At 36.7% G+C, this 16,414-nt stretch overlaps 1 protein-coding gene across 1 annotated transcript in view; it reads right to left on the bottom strand.

Annotated features, from left to right (window-relative positions):
* Window positions 1-15,895, bottom strand: part of SPOPL (speckle type BTB/POZ protein like) — a 32,586-nt gene extending 16,691 nt beyond the window's left edge. The window contains exons 1-3 of the mRNA XM_063429374.1: window positions 15,582-15,895; window positions 5,860-5,989; window positions 2,063-2,192 (exon numbers count right to left, since the gene is read on the bottom strand). Of these exons, the coding sequence (XP_063285444.1) occupies window positions 2,063-2,140 (78 nt within the window). The 5' untranslated portion in view covers window positions 2,141-2,192; window positions 5,860-5,989; window positions 15,582-15,895. The remainder of the gene's footprint in view (window positions 1-2,062; window positions 2,193-5,859; window positions 5,990-15,581) is intronic.
* Between the last annotated feature and the right edge of the window lie 519 nt (window positions 15,896-16,414).

Below are 16,414 nucleotides of genomic sequence, written 5' to 3'. Positions count from 1 at the left end.
GAGTCATCTGTTACATGTGAGTGAGTCATCTGTTACATGTGAGTGAGTCATCTGTTACATGTGAGTGAGTCATCTGTTACATGTGAGTGAGTCATCTGTTACATGTGAGTGAGTCATCTGTTACATGTGAGTGAGTCATCTGTTACATGTGAGTGAGTCATCTGTTACATGTGAGTGAGTCATCTGTTACATGTGAGTGAGTCATCTGTTACATGTGAGTGAGTCATCTGTTACATGTGAGTGAGTCATCTGTTACATGTGAGTGAGTCATCTGTTACATGTGAGTGAGTCATCTGTTACATGTGAGTTTACAGAGGAAGAGGGTCTATTTCAACTGTCAATAGTTAAGACAAATAAGTCAATGGGCCTGATGGAATACACCCAAAGTTATTAAAAGAGCTTAGTGGTGTACTAGCAAAACCATTAACAGCTATATTTAACAAATCATTGTTAACAGGAACAGTTCCAGAAGATTGGAAGTTAGCGAATGTTGTGCCCATTCACAAGAAAGGTAGTAGGGAGGAGTCGGGCAGCTAAAGGCCAGTGAGCCTTACTTCAGTATTGGGAAAAGTAATGAAAACCATATCAAAGGATAGAATTGTTGAACATCTAAATTCACATGGAATTCAAGATCAGAGACAACATGGGTTTACTCCAGGGAGATCATGCCACACATATGAAAAAATAATAGATCAGGGTAGTGCAGTAGACATTGCTTACCTAGATTTCAGTAAGGCTTTTGATATTGTTGCACACAGAAGGCTTATCAATAAACGTAAAAGTTTGGATTCGAATATTGTTAAATGGGTAAGGCAGTGGCTGAGTGACAGGCAACAGAGGGTTGTAGTCAATGGAGTATATTCAAAGCAAGGTATTTTTTACCAGTGGGGCGCCTCAGGGATCTGTACTTGGACCCGTTCTCTTTAATATTTTTATTAGGGATATTGCAGAAGGTCTTCATGGTAAGGCAAGTATTTTTGCTGATGATACCAAGATATGTAACAGGGCTGATGTTCCAGGAGGGATAAGCCAAATGATTTAGGTAAATGGTCAGAGTTGTGGCAGATGACATTTAATGTGGATAAGTGCAAGATAATGCATCTAGCAGGAAATGCTAGCAGAATGCTTGGTTGTATAGGGAGAGGTATTAGCAGTAGAAAGAGGATACAGAACACTGGTGAGACATCACTTGGAGTATTGTACGCAGTACTGGTGATCGTATCTCCAGAAGCATATTGATACTTTGGAGAGAGTTCAGAGAAGGGCTACTAAACTGGTTCATGGGTTACAGAATAAAACTTACCAGGAAAGGTTAAAGGATCTTAACATGTATAGCTTGGATGAAAGACAAGACAGGGGGGATATGATAGAAACATTTAAATACATAAAGGGAATCAACACAGTAAAGGAGGAGACTATATTTAAAAGAAGAAAAAAAAAAACACAACAACAAGAGGACATAGTCTTAAATTAAGGAGGCAAAGGTTTAAAAAGAATACCAGGAACTATTACTTTACTGAGAGAGTAATGGATGCATGGAAAAATCTTCCAGCTGAAGTGGTAGAGGTTAACACAGTGAAGGAGTGTATGAGTGGGATAGGCATAAGGCTATCCTAGCTATAAGGGACTATTGAAAGAATTTAGAATGGGCTGAATGGTTCTCATCTGCCACCACATTCTATGTTTCTATGCTTACAATCCCATTTGAAAACATGATCTAAATTATTTTCCAGGCAGCACATTTACAAATAATGCAATATTTAAGAACGTAAAGAAAAGAGAAGAATTAAAATCATGTAATAAAGCGGTGTCAAAAAATTATCAGCTGAGGGACAAGTAAATAAATCTCTACTAAAAGATAAAAATTAAATAAAAATGTATACAATTGCTTGGCATTTTGTAAGACAACACTACTGAAAAAAAATGCTACAAAGAACCATTGAAACAAAATGATTATGCTATAAAATAGTAAAAATAAATAACATCTCAATTTAATTAGCAAAAACTTGCTCTTTTATAATGTCGAAAAAAAACAGTCACAAGTAATTAGAATCAAATTTACCTGTGTGTAACACCAGCTTTCAGCTACAGGCCCACTTGACATCTCAGCCGGGGGAGGTGGTGAGGGTACTGTAGACATCGTCACACATAGGCAATTGTTTTCAATATGAAAGAAAGCTTTGGTTCGAAGTCTTGTTAAAAATGAAATAAAAAAATATGCAAGTTAATACATTTTTTTTTTTTTTTTTATCTAAACTTAATAATTGCAAATAAAGTAATACACAACCCACAATAAAGATTGAAATTTAGATTCTTTAGAAAAGTAAAAGGATGGGTGATACCCAGCTGATGAACGACTTAGAATTACATACAAAAGAAAAATTAGAAAACTTGCATGGATACATCTAAAAAGGACACTGAAACTAATGTGAGTTGTAGGCTGCTTAATAGGATTGAAACAACCTTTGCATGAACTTTTTTCTTCATTTCTTGCTCCCTGCATTTATGCAATGGTGTGGTGACCTTGTCACAGCAGTATCGCAAACTACTCCAGAGCAGGAGCCAGGAACTGTGGCTTAAGAGCATGAGAGATGAAGCAATTTATCTTAAATATGTTTAAAAAGAAAAATTAAATATAAAAAAGTATTTTTTATTTCTTCATTGAATCCGATAGTATTATAAACAAACATTTATAAAAAGAAAAAAAAATGCATCACAAGTCAAACATTACAAGGGACACTATAGGTCACTAGAACAACTACAGCTTATTGAATTTTTTCTGGTGTGTAGAATCATTACATTCAGGCTTTTTGCTGTAAACAGTCTTTTCAGAGAAAATGCAGTGTTTACATTACAGCCTAGTGATAACTTCACTGGCCACTCCTCAGATGGCTGTTAGAGATTCTTCCTGGGTCATGGCTGCCTAAAATGCATGCAGACACTGAACTTTCCTCATAGAGATTCATTGATTCAATTCATCTCTATGAGGAGATGCTGATTGGCCAGGGCTGTGTTTGAATCATGCTGGCTCTGCCCCTGATCTGCCTGTTTGTTAGTCTCAGTCAATCCTATGGGGAAGCATTGTGATTGGATCAGGCTACCACTTCTGATGATGTCAGCAGACTGTTTGTTTTTCTGAGTCTAACAGCATGCAGAGTTACAGCTTCAGGCTTGAATACAGTAAGATTTTGCTATATTTATGAAGGCATGAGGGTCTCAGGGGGGCTAGATGGTGGTTTTAACACTATAGGGTCATGAATACAGGTTTATTTTCCTGATCCTATAGTGATCCTTTAAGAAATGTTAAGAAAAAGTATTTTTAGCAGTTTAAAAAAGTATAGAGTTGGCAAGAAAAATATACATTTGGGTGAAGTACATGATTCTTGTTAAATTAAACAATATCAGATTACGGAAAAAATCTACCAAGTAGAATATGAAAGGATAGAGAAAACCCATGGAAACACAAATCTGTTCTCTTGGCGGTCTCCCTCCAGCTGTTGACACAATGGAGGAAATGTATCAAAGTGTTTGGCAAAAATGTAAGTGGAGGAGTCACTAACGGAAAGTGCCTGGTGGTTCCACTGTTCTGCACTCACTTTTAGTGAGGGCAATCACCACTATGCTTCAATGCTTTTCTATGGGGATTTTACCGACGCTGGATCTCCTCATACAATGTATGTCCTGAGACAGTCTGCATGTAGCTTATAACTGCAACAATTTGTAAAATTGTAGCTATAAAATCGATCAGGTCTTACATATTATGTTATTATTTATAAAGTACTCAAGTAAGCACCCATCTGAAAGGCTAAGATTCAAATGAGCAGCAAGCTGAGAATTTTGAGCAGTACTTTCATTCTCAGCTATTCAAGAATGAAACTGATCAGTGCGAATCTGTATACATATTCCATACACCACCGATGTATTTATGGGATATTCCCAGCACTCTCCGTTAAAAAAAAATGGAAGGGATAGGATTGGCTGCATGAATTGAACGGCTCGGTAGAGTAGAGAGGGTGTTTACTGCAATAAGATGCCAAGTCTGGGTCAAACAACAACTAAACATGAAGGTCATATTGTATTCTGCTTTGACCCTTTAAACAGGTTTACTACTTCCTGGCTGCAGCAGACTAGGGAATTCATGTGAAAGAGAAACAAAGAAAAATAAAAGGTCTTAAAAATACTAAAAATAAAAAAAATGGAAAATCCGGGCAGATTAATAATATTCATAAATTGGGTACATGAGTGCATGAACCAATTTAAATGGCTGCCCAATGGTCCTTATCACAAAATGCCATATGTAAAAGAACACAACTGCAAAAAACTCTGAACACTGACATTTTTTTTTAAAAACAGTGCATCTATATCCTCAACATGAAGCATTTATTAGGCTGGCCTGCGCTGTCACTAACTGCTCTGTGGACTATGAAGCCAACCTTCATAGGAAAATCATTAGAGGGGACCCCAACTCTCTCTCCTATACAAATGTGAAGATAAGAAGAGCAAACGTCACCAACCAAAAAGGCCATGCACACATAAGCCTTTCCTGATTTTTCTCACACTGTGCAGCTCTAAGAAAAACTCAAAAACCGAGAGGAAAAACAAAAATACATTCCTAGAATGAACCCACCTACTACGAAAGTATTGTACAAATCATGAGGGCTAGGCTGCAGATCAATTTGTAAGTGGAAGCTTATAGTGGAAAGCAATATTTAGGTCTGGCTCGTATATTAGGACTTAAAATTGTTAGATCTGCTGTCAACTTTTGTAAAAACTAGGAACTAGTACTTCTCTAAAATGGCAGCCAGTGTTAGGCTGGGAGCCAAAGCCAACGCGCTCAGCCTATAATTGGTCACAGAGAAAAACCATTGTCCTAAGCCAGTGGCAGAGAAGAGAGAAAATCAGGGAAGCAGTGCTAAAAATTCAGGGGACAAACTTTGAGATTAAATAGTGCCCAAGTTATGGGTTGGGAGTGTTCCTTTTATATAAAGATTGATTCATGGTTTTGTGAATCGGACTGGGTGGTCTACCGAGCTGACAGTCACACATGCACTTTACTACTGCTCACCTCTCCCTTCCTCGGACATGTGAGAGACAGGTTGTTATGAAGTTCAGAGTAATCCTTTAATGTTAAACAGACATTTTTTTATTTTATTGTTTTGATTTGTAAGACCACTCTTCTCACAATGAAGGGTTTCCTTTTTGCAGCTAGGAGAATATGCAGTTTTGCACTCAACAGCTCATGAGAAAAAACATGAGTGAAACGGTTGCCTGAGGTGGCACAATATGCAGTGTGGCTGTGATTACACTGCCTAACAGATAGCTCCATTCATGGTTTTATTGACGATTTACCTGAGGCACCAACTTTCTGTTAAGCAGCCACCTATAAATTGAAGGCATTCTAACAAGTAAGTGTATGGGTCAGATGGGGCTTTGTGTTTCATTGAAGTATAGCTGATTGAGGTGGTTGGGATATAGTGGCTGTTATACTTGCAGTGTGTGGCAGTAAATAAGACTTAAATCGAAGCAGGACCAGGGGAACTCCTAACTCCACGGCCTAGGTTACGCATACATCCTTAGACTTTCCCACCATCCATTACAGCATCCTATACCTCTATACAGGAAGGGAACAGAGTGTCTAGCTATTCCAAACACCTTATTTTACTCTTAAAATTAATGGAGCCTTATTCTGTCATCTGAATGATTCCCTCCTTATCAAGCACCATCAAAAAAAGCATATGATAATCTTTCTTCTGGCTCATTTATATTACAAGAAGTTCTAGATTTTGGCCTCTGAAATTTCAAACCTCTCAAACCTTGTACAGTGTAGAACATTAGATATCAACTTATGTTGTGACTTACCTCTATTATCTCACCATAATTTATGCACTGTGCTAAGAAGAAGAGATATCCAAGCACTGCATGGCAACATTAACTCCCCAGCTGCTTAGAGGACCTCATCGATACAAGGTCCTAATACTCTAAATTCCACCTATAAAAAGAGAATATAGTGGTGATCAGAAAAGTGAAGCAATCACCCATGGAATTTATGTAGTTGCGGATACCATTCAATCCTATGTTGATCACCCCACGTTTCCCATTCATAATGATTTTATAAAATTTCCTCTTGTCCAACGATTAAGACCCTGCTTAGGGCCCTAATTGATCTATACTAAACCCCTATTTAGGAAATGCATCTATATTTGGAGAATATAGACAGTTTTCCTAACACGCCAAGTTCATTCAGGCAGTGTGTGACATCAGATGTATACCAAAAGGATAAAACATATTAATGTGCAAACATTGATACAACCTAAAACAATAAATATATTTTAGTCTGTAAAGCAAGTCACCATTTGCATCACGGTTTCCCGGAGATGAATAACATTTGCCAACATTCAAAATGCAGCACACAAAAAAAATACATGACAAAGAACAATGAAATATGACCTATTTACAGTCACATTGGTTGAAAAATGACAAAGATAGATTTGGCTCAAAAGAATTTCCATTTATTTTTAGGTCCTCTATGCCCAAGAACAAGAAAAGAGGGGTAGCAATTATAATATCTGCGAAAATAGATTTTAAGTTCATTCACCAAGTCTCAGATGACGAAGGAAGGACTCTCATAATAATTGGAGAAATAAATAATCAGATATACACGTTTGTAAATCTATATGCGCCCAATAAAGCTCCCATAAGGTTCTTAAATAAATTGGTGAATAAAGTAGAAAAAATTAAACAAGGGAAAATAATATATATGGGTGATTTTAATTGTATACTAGACCCTAACATGGATAGAAATAAACTAAAAAAAAAATGAGAACAAGGGACAGTTAGAACAATCCTCCCTAAAATTTAATGAGACAATTAAAAAGGCAGGCCTTATGGATATTTGGCGCATATGGCACCCTATGGAAAGGGATTATACTTGTTTTTCCTTCCCGCATCAGGTATATTCAAGAATAGATTACATATTGACAGAAATCAATATTGTTAGAAGGGTCAAGAAAATTCTGATTACTAATATCCCATGGTCAGATCATAATGCTCTAATTCTAGAAATCAAAGAAGAATTTGCTAAAACTAGATCTAATTGGAGATTGAACGAATACTTGTTAAAAAAAAAAAAATGTGGATACAATACAAAAAGCCATAGAAGACTATTTCAGAGAAAATAATAATTCTGAGATTTCTTTATCTACGCTCTGGTGTGCGTTTAAATGTACAATCAGGGGAAGCTTCATAAAAGTGGGCACAGAGGAAAAAAAAAGAAACTTACAAAACTTGGCACAACTCTATATAGATTACGACAGGTTGGAAAAACAGAATAAAAAAAATATATCGTTTGAAATTAGTAAAGAATTAAAAAAAAATAAAAGAGCATTAATAATATCTTGATAAATAAATCTAACCTTGCGTTAGAACGCTTAAGAAGAAACTGGTACTATAAAGGGAATAAAGCGGATAAACTATTAACAAATAGACTAAAAAAGGAAAAAATTAAAAAAATTATCTCTAAATTAAAAATAAATGGAGAAGAAGTAGTCTTGTCACCAGAGAAGATCGGTAATGCATTTCAAAAGTATTACGCAGATCTATATAATCTACCCGGGAGAAATAGTACTGATGATATCTCTGAATTTTTTACTGAACTTAAACTCCCATGTATAACAGAAGCTCAACTGAAAGTATTAAATGAACCTATCCTACAAAATGAAGTAGAATTTGCAATTAAAAAATTAAAATCAAAAAAAGTACCAGGACCTGATGGGTTCAGTAATTGCTTTTATAGAACCTTTAAGGGAAATATAATAGAGCCACTTACCAAACTATTTAATGACTTTATGTCACATGGAAATATCCCCAGCGAACTGTTAAAGGCCCACATAGTTCCAATTCTAAAGCCTGGGAAAAATCCGGAACTTGTAATAAATTATAGACCCATCTCACTACTTAACAGTGACATTAAAATCTACTCTTCTGTACTAGCAGATAGGATCTCTAATATAATAACAAGTATTATTCATCAGGACCAGGTGGGGTTTATATCCAGTAGAGCCCCAACTTCTAATATTAGATTGATAGATGTGGCAGATCTGGCAACTAGACGCAAGATTCCCCTCCTTGCCCTGTCATTAGATGCCGAAAAGGCCTTTGACAGGGTAAGATGGGATTTTCTGGAGAAAGCCCTATCAGGTTTTGGAATTCAAGGTAATATCACCAGGGCTATTATGGCTTTATATACAGTCCCAACAGCTAGGGTAGTGGGAAGTGGATTTTCCTCCGAATGGTTCCAGTTGACAAATGGAACAAGACAGGGCTGTCCCCTGTCCCCACTTTTATACCTGATTAGTCTTGAACCATTAGCACACAAAATTAGAGCTGACGATTCCATAAAAGGAATAATTAAAGCTTACAATGTATGCTGATGATGTGGTACTCACACTGAGAGACCCCGTGAAATCAATGGAAAAGGTCATGGAATCTATAGGGGAATATTCGCTTTATTCAGGATATAAACTAAATTTAAGTAAGTCTGCTGCACTTTCATTTAATCTCACGTTAAGTACTAAGCAAAAGTTATTTGACAAATTTGGATTTAATTGCGAAAAAAATACCATGGAAGTTTTTGGCATAGAAATTACTAATGAACCGAATAACATGATGGAACAAAATTTCTTAAGGCTAATGAAAGATAAAGCAAAAACCTTGAAAAATTGGAAGGGAATTGAAGTATCATGGTGGGGTAGAATAAATATTATAAAATTTTATATATACCCAAAGTGGGTGTATCTCTTCCGTATGCTACCCTTATACTGCTCAGAAAGCTGGCTATCCTTAGCACAATCAATCATTAATAAATTTATTTGGGGCCAAAAACGTCCTAGATTAAGTCGTAATCACTCAATGTTAAAGATAAAATCGGGTGGGCTGGGAATTCCACAACTAAATCATACATGGAGAGTATGTAATATAGCACAAGCAATAATAACCCAATCCGATTTAGCTAAAGAACAAATTTGGTTTAAAATGGAACAGAGTTTACTTAATGATGAATTAAAGGAGGATATATATTCTCTTTTCAGGAAGACAGACCTTAGAAAAAAACCCAGGCAGGGAAATCATGATAAGGGTCTGATTCTAAATAATATAATACCCATATGGAATAAATTAAGAAAAGATCTAGACTTACAAGACAAATTGTTTATTAGCATTGATTTTGGACAGCTGCAAAAAAATATTATTGATCTTAATATTCAGAGTTGGATTAAGGCAGGGGTTAACAAAATTAACAATATAATAGACAATGGTATGATAAAAGATTTTAATACTCTAACAGATGAATATAAGTTGCAATCTAAAGAGATATCTGTAATATTGTTAAGCAAGCAAAGCAGGAAGGGGAATTGGATGTACTTGTCCATTTAGGGACAAATGACTTGGCTTGCAATGAGGTTTCAGAGGTTAAGGAAGTTTTTAGTGTTTTTGCCAATGATATACGGCAGGTTGCTTCCACATTGTCATTCTCTGAAGTTCTGCCTGTGCATAACACTCAGAATGACAGGCGGATGCGTATTAGGGACTTTAACTTGTGGCTTGGTGAATGGTGTCGGGAGCAAGGATTTGGCTTTATTGCTCATGGTAGCTCTGTTTGGAATGGAAATAAACTGTACAAAAAAGATGGTTTGCATCTTTCTCAAAAGGGAACAAATGTTCTCAGTGAGCAGTTCAGAGGTTTTGCTAGGATGTATTTAAACTAGGAGGGGGGGGCAAAAGGGTGATAAAACATCAATCCAATTGTCCCCCAAAACAAGGACAGAAGGTGCCTGTAGCAAGTGTGTTAAAAAATGATAAGCTTAGAGTCATGTCTACAAATGCTCGCAGTTTAGGGAATAAGATCCATGAACTTGTGGCAATAATGGCAACTGATAGTGTAGATTTAGTCGCTGTTACTGAGACATGGTATAATGAGAAAAATGACTGGGACATAGCAATACCAGGTTACTCTTTATATAGAAAAGACAGGGAAGGCAAGAAAGGGGGAGGGGTGGCCCTGTATGTAAAGAATAGCATAAAATCTAGCCTAATAAAGGTTAGTGAGGCGAACATAGAGTCAGTTTGGGTTACGTTAGAATTTGGTAATCACACAGTAACTCGTGTAGGTGTGATTTATAGGCCCCCAGGACAAATTGAAGAGTTAGATAATCTACTAGTTGAAGAAATAGCTAAAATGACAATGAAGGGGGAAGTTATCATCATGGGTGACTTTAATCTTCCTGATGTAAATTGGAAAACAAAAATAGCTACTTGTGCCAGGAGCACACATATTCTAAACTCCCTACTGGGATTGTCTCTAAAACAAGTCGTTGAGGAGCCAACTCGTAAAGAGGCCATACTAGATTTAGTGTTAACAAATGGAGATTTGGTATCAGATATTACTGTAGGTGAAAGTTTAGGATCCAGTGATCATCAGTCAGTGTGGTTTAATATAAGAACAGTGACTGAGTCACACCACACAAAAACAAAAGTTTTAGACTTTAGAAAAACAGACTTTTCCAAAATTAGAATATGTGTAAAGGAGTCATTATCAGACTGGAGCAATTTAAATGGAGTCCAAAAGAAATGGGATTATTTAAAAGTTGCACTACTGAAGGCAACAGAAAATTGCATTAGGCTTGTCAGTAAAATAAAAAAATTCAAGAAACCACTGTGGTACTCCACAGATGTAGCCAAAATAGTAAACAAAAAGTTAGCATTTAGTAATTATAAAAAAAACCCAGAGTGAGGAAGACAGAATGACCTATAAGATTAGGCAGAAAGAGGCTAAGCAAGTTATAAGAGCTTCCAAATCACACACAGAAGAGAAAATAGCACAGTCAGTAAAAAAGGGGGACAAAACCTTTTTTAGATACATAAATGAGAAAAGAAAAGTAAAACAAGGATTAGTTAGATTAAAAACAAAAGAAGGAAGGTATGTAGATGAGGATAAAGGTCTAGCTGACTGCCTCAATTAATATTTTTGTTCGGTATTTACAGATGAAAATGAAGGAAAGGGACCTCAGTTAAGAAAAAGGATAAATGAGTCATTTATTACACGTGAGTTTACAGAGGAAGAGGTTCTATTTCAACTGTCAAAAGTAAAGACAAATAAGTCAATGGGACCTGATGGAATACACCCAAAGCTATTAAAAGAGCTTAGTGGTGTACTAGCAAAACCATTAACAGATTTATTTAACCAATCATTGATAACAGGAGTAGTCCCAGAAGATTGGAAGTTAGCGAATGTTGTACCCATTCACAAGAAAGGTAATAGGGAGGAGTCGGGCAACTATAGGCCAGTAAGCCTAACTTCAGTAGTGGGGAAAGTGATGGAAACCATGTTAAAGGATAGGATTGTTGAAAAACTAAAAACACATGGATTTCAAGATCAGAGACAACATGGGTTTACTTCAGGGAGATCATGCCAAACTAATCTTATTGATTTTTTTGATTGGGTAACTAAAATTATAGATCAGGGTGGTGCAGTAGACATTGCTTACCTCGATTTCAGTAAGGCTTTTGACACTGTTGCACATAGAAGGCTTATCAACAAACTACAATCTTTGAGTTTGGATTCCAATATTGTTGAATGGGTAAGGCAGTGGCTGAGTGACAGGCAACAGAGGGTTGTAGTCAATGGAGTATATTCGAAGCTTGGGCTTGTCACCAGTGGGGTACCTCAGGGATCTGTACTTGGACCCATTCTCTTTAATATTTTTATTAGTGATATTGCAGAAGGTCTTGATGGTAAGGTGTGTCTTTTTGCGGATGATACTAAGATATGTAACAGGGTTGATGTTCCAGGAGGGATAAGCCAAATGGAAAAGGATTTAGGTAAACTAGAAAAATGGTCAGAGTTGTGGCAACTGACATTTAATGTGGATAAGTGCAAGATAATGCATCTTGGACGTAAAAACCCAAGGGCAGAGTACAGAATATTTGATAGAGTCCTAACCTCAACATCTGAGGAAAGGGATTTAGGGGTGATTATTTCTGATGACTTAAAGGTAGGCAGACAATGTAATAGAGCAGCAGGAAATGCTAGCAGAATGCTTGGTTGTATAGGGAGAGGTATTAGCAGTAGAAAGAGGGAAGTGCTCATACCATTGTACAGAACACTGGTGAGACCTCACTTGGAGTACTGTACACAGTACTGGAGACCCTATCTTCAGAAGGATATTGATACCTTAGAGAGAGTTCAAAGAAGGGCTACTAAACTGGTTCATGGATTGCAGGATAAAACTTACCAGGAAAGGTTAAAGGATCTTAACATGTATAGCATGGAGGAAAGACGAGACAGGGGGGATATGATAGAAACATTTAAATACATAAAGGGAATCAACACAGTAAAGGAGGAGACTATATTTAAAAGAAGAAAAACTACCACAACAAGAGGACATAGTCTTAAATTAGAGGGACAAAGGTTTAAAAATAATATCAGGAAGTATTACTTTACTGAGAGGGTAGTGGATGCATGGAATAGCCTTCCAGCTGAAGTGGTAGAGGTTAACACAGTAAAGGAGTTTAAGCATGCGTGGGATAGGCATAAGGCTATCCTAACTATAAGATAAGGCCAGGGACTAATGAAAGTATTTAGAAAACTGGGAAGACTAGATGGGCCGAATGGTTCTTATCTGCCGTCACATTCTATGTTTCTATGTTTCTATGTTTCTATATTTACCTATATGAGAATAAAGGGGTACCTTAAAGAGCATTTACCTAAAAACTACTCAGCGAAACAATTAATATTGGAACAACTATTAAAAAACCATACCACTATTAAGAAGTTAGTTTCAAAGTGTTTTAATTTAATCGAAATTGACCCGGAAGAAATTATTGGTTTAGTAATATCAAAATGGGAAAAGGAGATAGACAATAACATAAGATATGATGACTGGACGAAAGCACTAAATCTGATCACAAAAAATGTACACTGTCTGAACCTAGTGGAACTTCAATACAAAATCATGAATAGATGGTACTTAACGCCAGATAGATTAGCTAAAATGTACCCTGATGCCTCAGATAAATGCTGGCGCTGCGGGGCACATAAGGCAGGAATGTTACATATATGGTGGGAATGTGGACTAATTAAAAGATTCTGGTCTATGATATGATAACTATGAATATTGAATCATGGACAGGAATTAATATCGATAAGAAACCAGAGTATTTTCTGTTACAACTACATATGTCTCAGAATTTTGACCAATTTGCTGTTTTGATAATCCATATATTGCTAGCAGCTAAAATATCAATTGCTAGGAAATGGAAAACTAGGGAAATCCCAATATGGGAGGAAGTAAAATCACAACTAATCTACCAGTTGAAAATGGAGATAGGGATAGTCAAAGAACCAAATACTTTGAAAAACTGGCTAGGCATTATACAGGAAAATTAGTCTATAGATAAACCCTGCTTACATTTGATATAAGGATATCTTATTGCCATAACAGGAATATAAAAATATTAAACTGAAATTTATTCTGACTCATGAGAGCCCTCAGTCTGGATTATTGTCAATGTATTGTATGTTGGATATGTTTACACTTGAAAATTGTAATACGCAATGTAATATTGTAAAATGGTAATGCATACGATGTTGTCTATGTTTTATATAATAAGAAAAAGAATAAAATATTAAATAAGTTTAAAAAAAAAAGAAATATGACCTATTTACAAATAAGGAACAAGATGAAAAAAAAATTAAATGCACATATATTTACTTCACATGAAAAATAGTAATAGCCCACCTTCTACAGTGTTTGCCATTAGTAGTGGAATAAAATAGTAATAATTACGGTACTTGTATCTGAAATCACATAATTAAGAACTGCTGTGACAGTTACTAAAATGTACTATTAAAAATGAAAGATGTTTTTTGCATGTTGCTAAATGTTCTGGTAAGAACACAATACAATACAGCTATATACTGCAAACACACAAAAACCTTACTGCCTTCTTCTGTCAAGAAACACAACACTGAGGTTCATTCATCAAATAGGAAACTGTGGTCACGGGCCAAGGGAACTGCAAAGTTTAGGCCAAAGTAGCTGAATTGTAAACATTTTGTAAGCTAGCTTTTTCTGCAGTTTGGCACCTTTCAAATCCCCTAGTCAATCTATTACAATTCCCAGATTAGGGGATAAAACCAGCTCAGCTTTGCTTTGTTCTAATAAACTTAAATTTTATTAATGCTAAATGTAAGGGACGGCTCATTCAGAATGCTTCCACTAATTAAATAGCAGTTAAATTACTCGAGGTGTGGTCCATAGGCCAGCCATGCACATGTATGAATTAAATATTTCATTTATTTTTAAGACTTCACAAGTCTAGACAAATATCCCTTCATTCGGCAATGTTGGGGGATTTTGTACATCCCAGTTTATGTAAATGTTAGCAGGACTTCAAGTAACACACATTACTCCTACTAGCCTTTCTAACAAGGCTGAGGATGATGAGTGTCAGAATCTTAGCACAACCAGGAAGAATGCCTCTTACGTCTGACTTTATTACAAAATACCCGAAGGGTTATTCACTGAAGGGTGTATGGTTAGGAATTCCAACTGATTTGTGTTTAGGCAGGAAAAAAAAAACCTGAAAATATACAGAGCTATCAGAGATACGTTTTAGAATTCTTATTAGACCTAAAATAAGAAATTTATACTTTGATGAATAACACTATGCAAATTCCATACAATCATTGGGTCTAATCACTAAACACCATAATTATTTAAAAACAAAATTACAAAAATATACAATAAAAAAAAAAAAAAAAAAAAACCCACAGGAAAAAAAAACTGCATCTATGCGATTATCGTTTGCCCATTTTAGCCTTAGTTTCACAATTTGATTGTAGAGTATAGATTCTATCCTACAGTTATTCAGTAAACCTGGAATATTATTTTTGGGCTGAATAAAAAATAAATCAAAAAAAAAAAAAAGTTTTCTGACAACTATTTTGGCTTAAAATGTTCTAATTCCCATTTCAAATCAATAACTATTATAAACATCCAAAAGAAAACAAAAAGGGAGAACTGACACATATACACAAATCATTTGATCTTATACTGAAAACCTTTTTTTGGGGGGGGGGGGGATATCTGTTTGCTATTTCAAATTTTGTATCCTTTCTTGTTTATCTGGGCCTTTAGACATGACCCAAGTTACACAGGATACTGAATTTAAAAAAAAAAAAAAAAACACTTTATTTAAAAATTAAATAAAACTTCCAAATTCATACCCTACACACCAGTCTCTTGGCCAATGACTGGCTGAACTTTGGCCCTCCAGCTGTGAGGAACTAAACTTCCCAGCATGCACTGTGGATGTTATTAGTCCACCACAGCTGTAATCCTTTAAAGCAGCCTGGCAGAGCATGATGGGAGTGACAGTCCTGTAACAGCTGGGGTGATGACCTCTCAGCCACCCTCACATTACACAGATAGGTGTATATTAATAGTTAGCCCCAAGAGCTTACAATCTGTTTGGCTGTCATTAAGAGGAAGAAGTACAGACATTGCTGCCATTTGGGGTTTTACCTGCCAGAGTTGGGGTGCTGTGTGTGGAGTTGTTCCCGGGATGGTCATGATCCCAGGGTCACCCCCCTCCCCTCCTCCTGCTGCTCCTGCTCCTGCTGCTATATGTCACTATAGGATGTGGCCCAGTCCCAGCTCAAGGCCTCTGGATCCCCAAAGTGCTGACCGTTGCTATGGTAACCGCCGCACCGGCCGCCGCCCCATCCTGCTAACTGCCCCGACCGGCTCGGGACAGCCCCGCTCGTCGTCGTCGCCCCGCTCCTCTCCGGGTTGCCGTAGTTTAGTCCCGATTTGGACGGGCTTTAAAAATTCCCCGCGCATGCGCACACGGCCAGACATGCACAGCGCAGACACCGAGCGAGGGGGACCAGCCGCGCATGCGCAGGGCTGTCAAACCCGCCGCTGTGGACAAGCGCAGGGCGACAGAACGAGGGGGGCGCACGCGCAGTGCGGCCGGACGGTTTCCCTATGGCTCTCGGCGATTGTCAAACGGAGCTGGCGTCTGCGCGTGCGCGGCTGGTACTGATTAGCAGTCTGTGATTCATTTATTCATTATTTATTTTTTTCTATTTAAAATATAAAACGTTGCATAGATTTCAGAAAAGCACTCATATGTCTAAATTATTTTGAACCCTAGCCTATGAATTGCTTTGGATTGAAAAGGTATCTAAATTAAGGTCAAAAGTGTCTGAAGGGCTGTAGACATTTCTACAGTATGTTATATTATATTCTATATAAATAGAACCTAAACCTTTAGGGCTTTATTATAATAATGTAGGTTCTTAAAGGTACACCTGTAAGATAGCTTCATAAAATGTATACATTGATATAAAGAC

Source organism: Pelobates fuscus, chromosome 8 (genome assembly GCF_036172605.1).
Source record: "Pelobates fuscus isolate aPelFus1 chromosome 8, aPelFus1.pri, whole genome shotgun sequence".
Classification (NCBI taxonomy): domain Eukaryota; kingdom Metazoa; phylum Chordata; class Amphibia; order Anura; family Pelobatidae; genus Pelobates; species Pelobates fuscus.
Note: the sequence above shows the minus strand (reverse complement) of the source record. Positions and strands in the feature narration are given on the sequence as shown.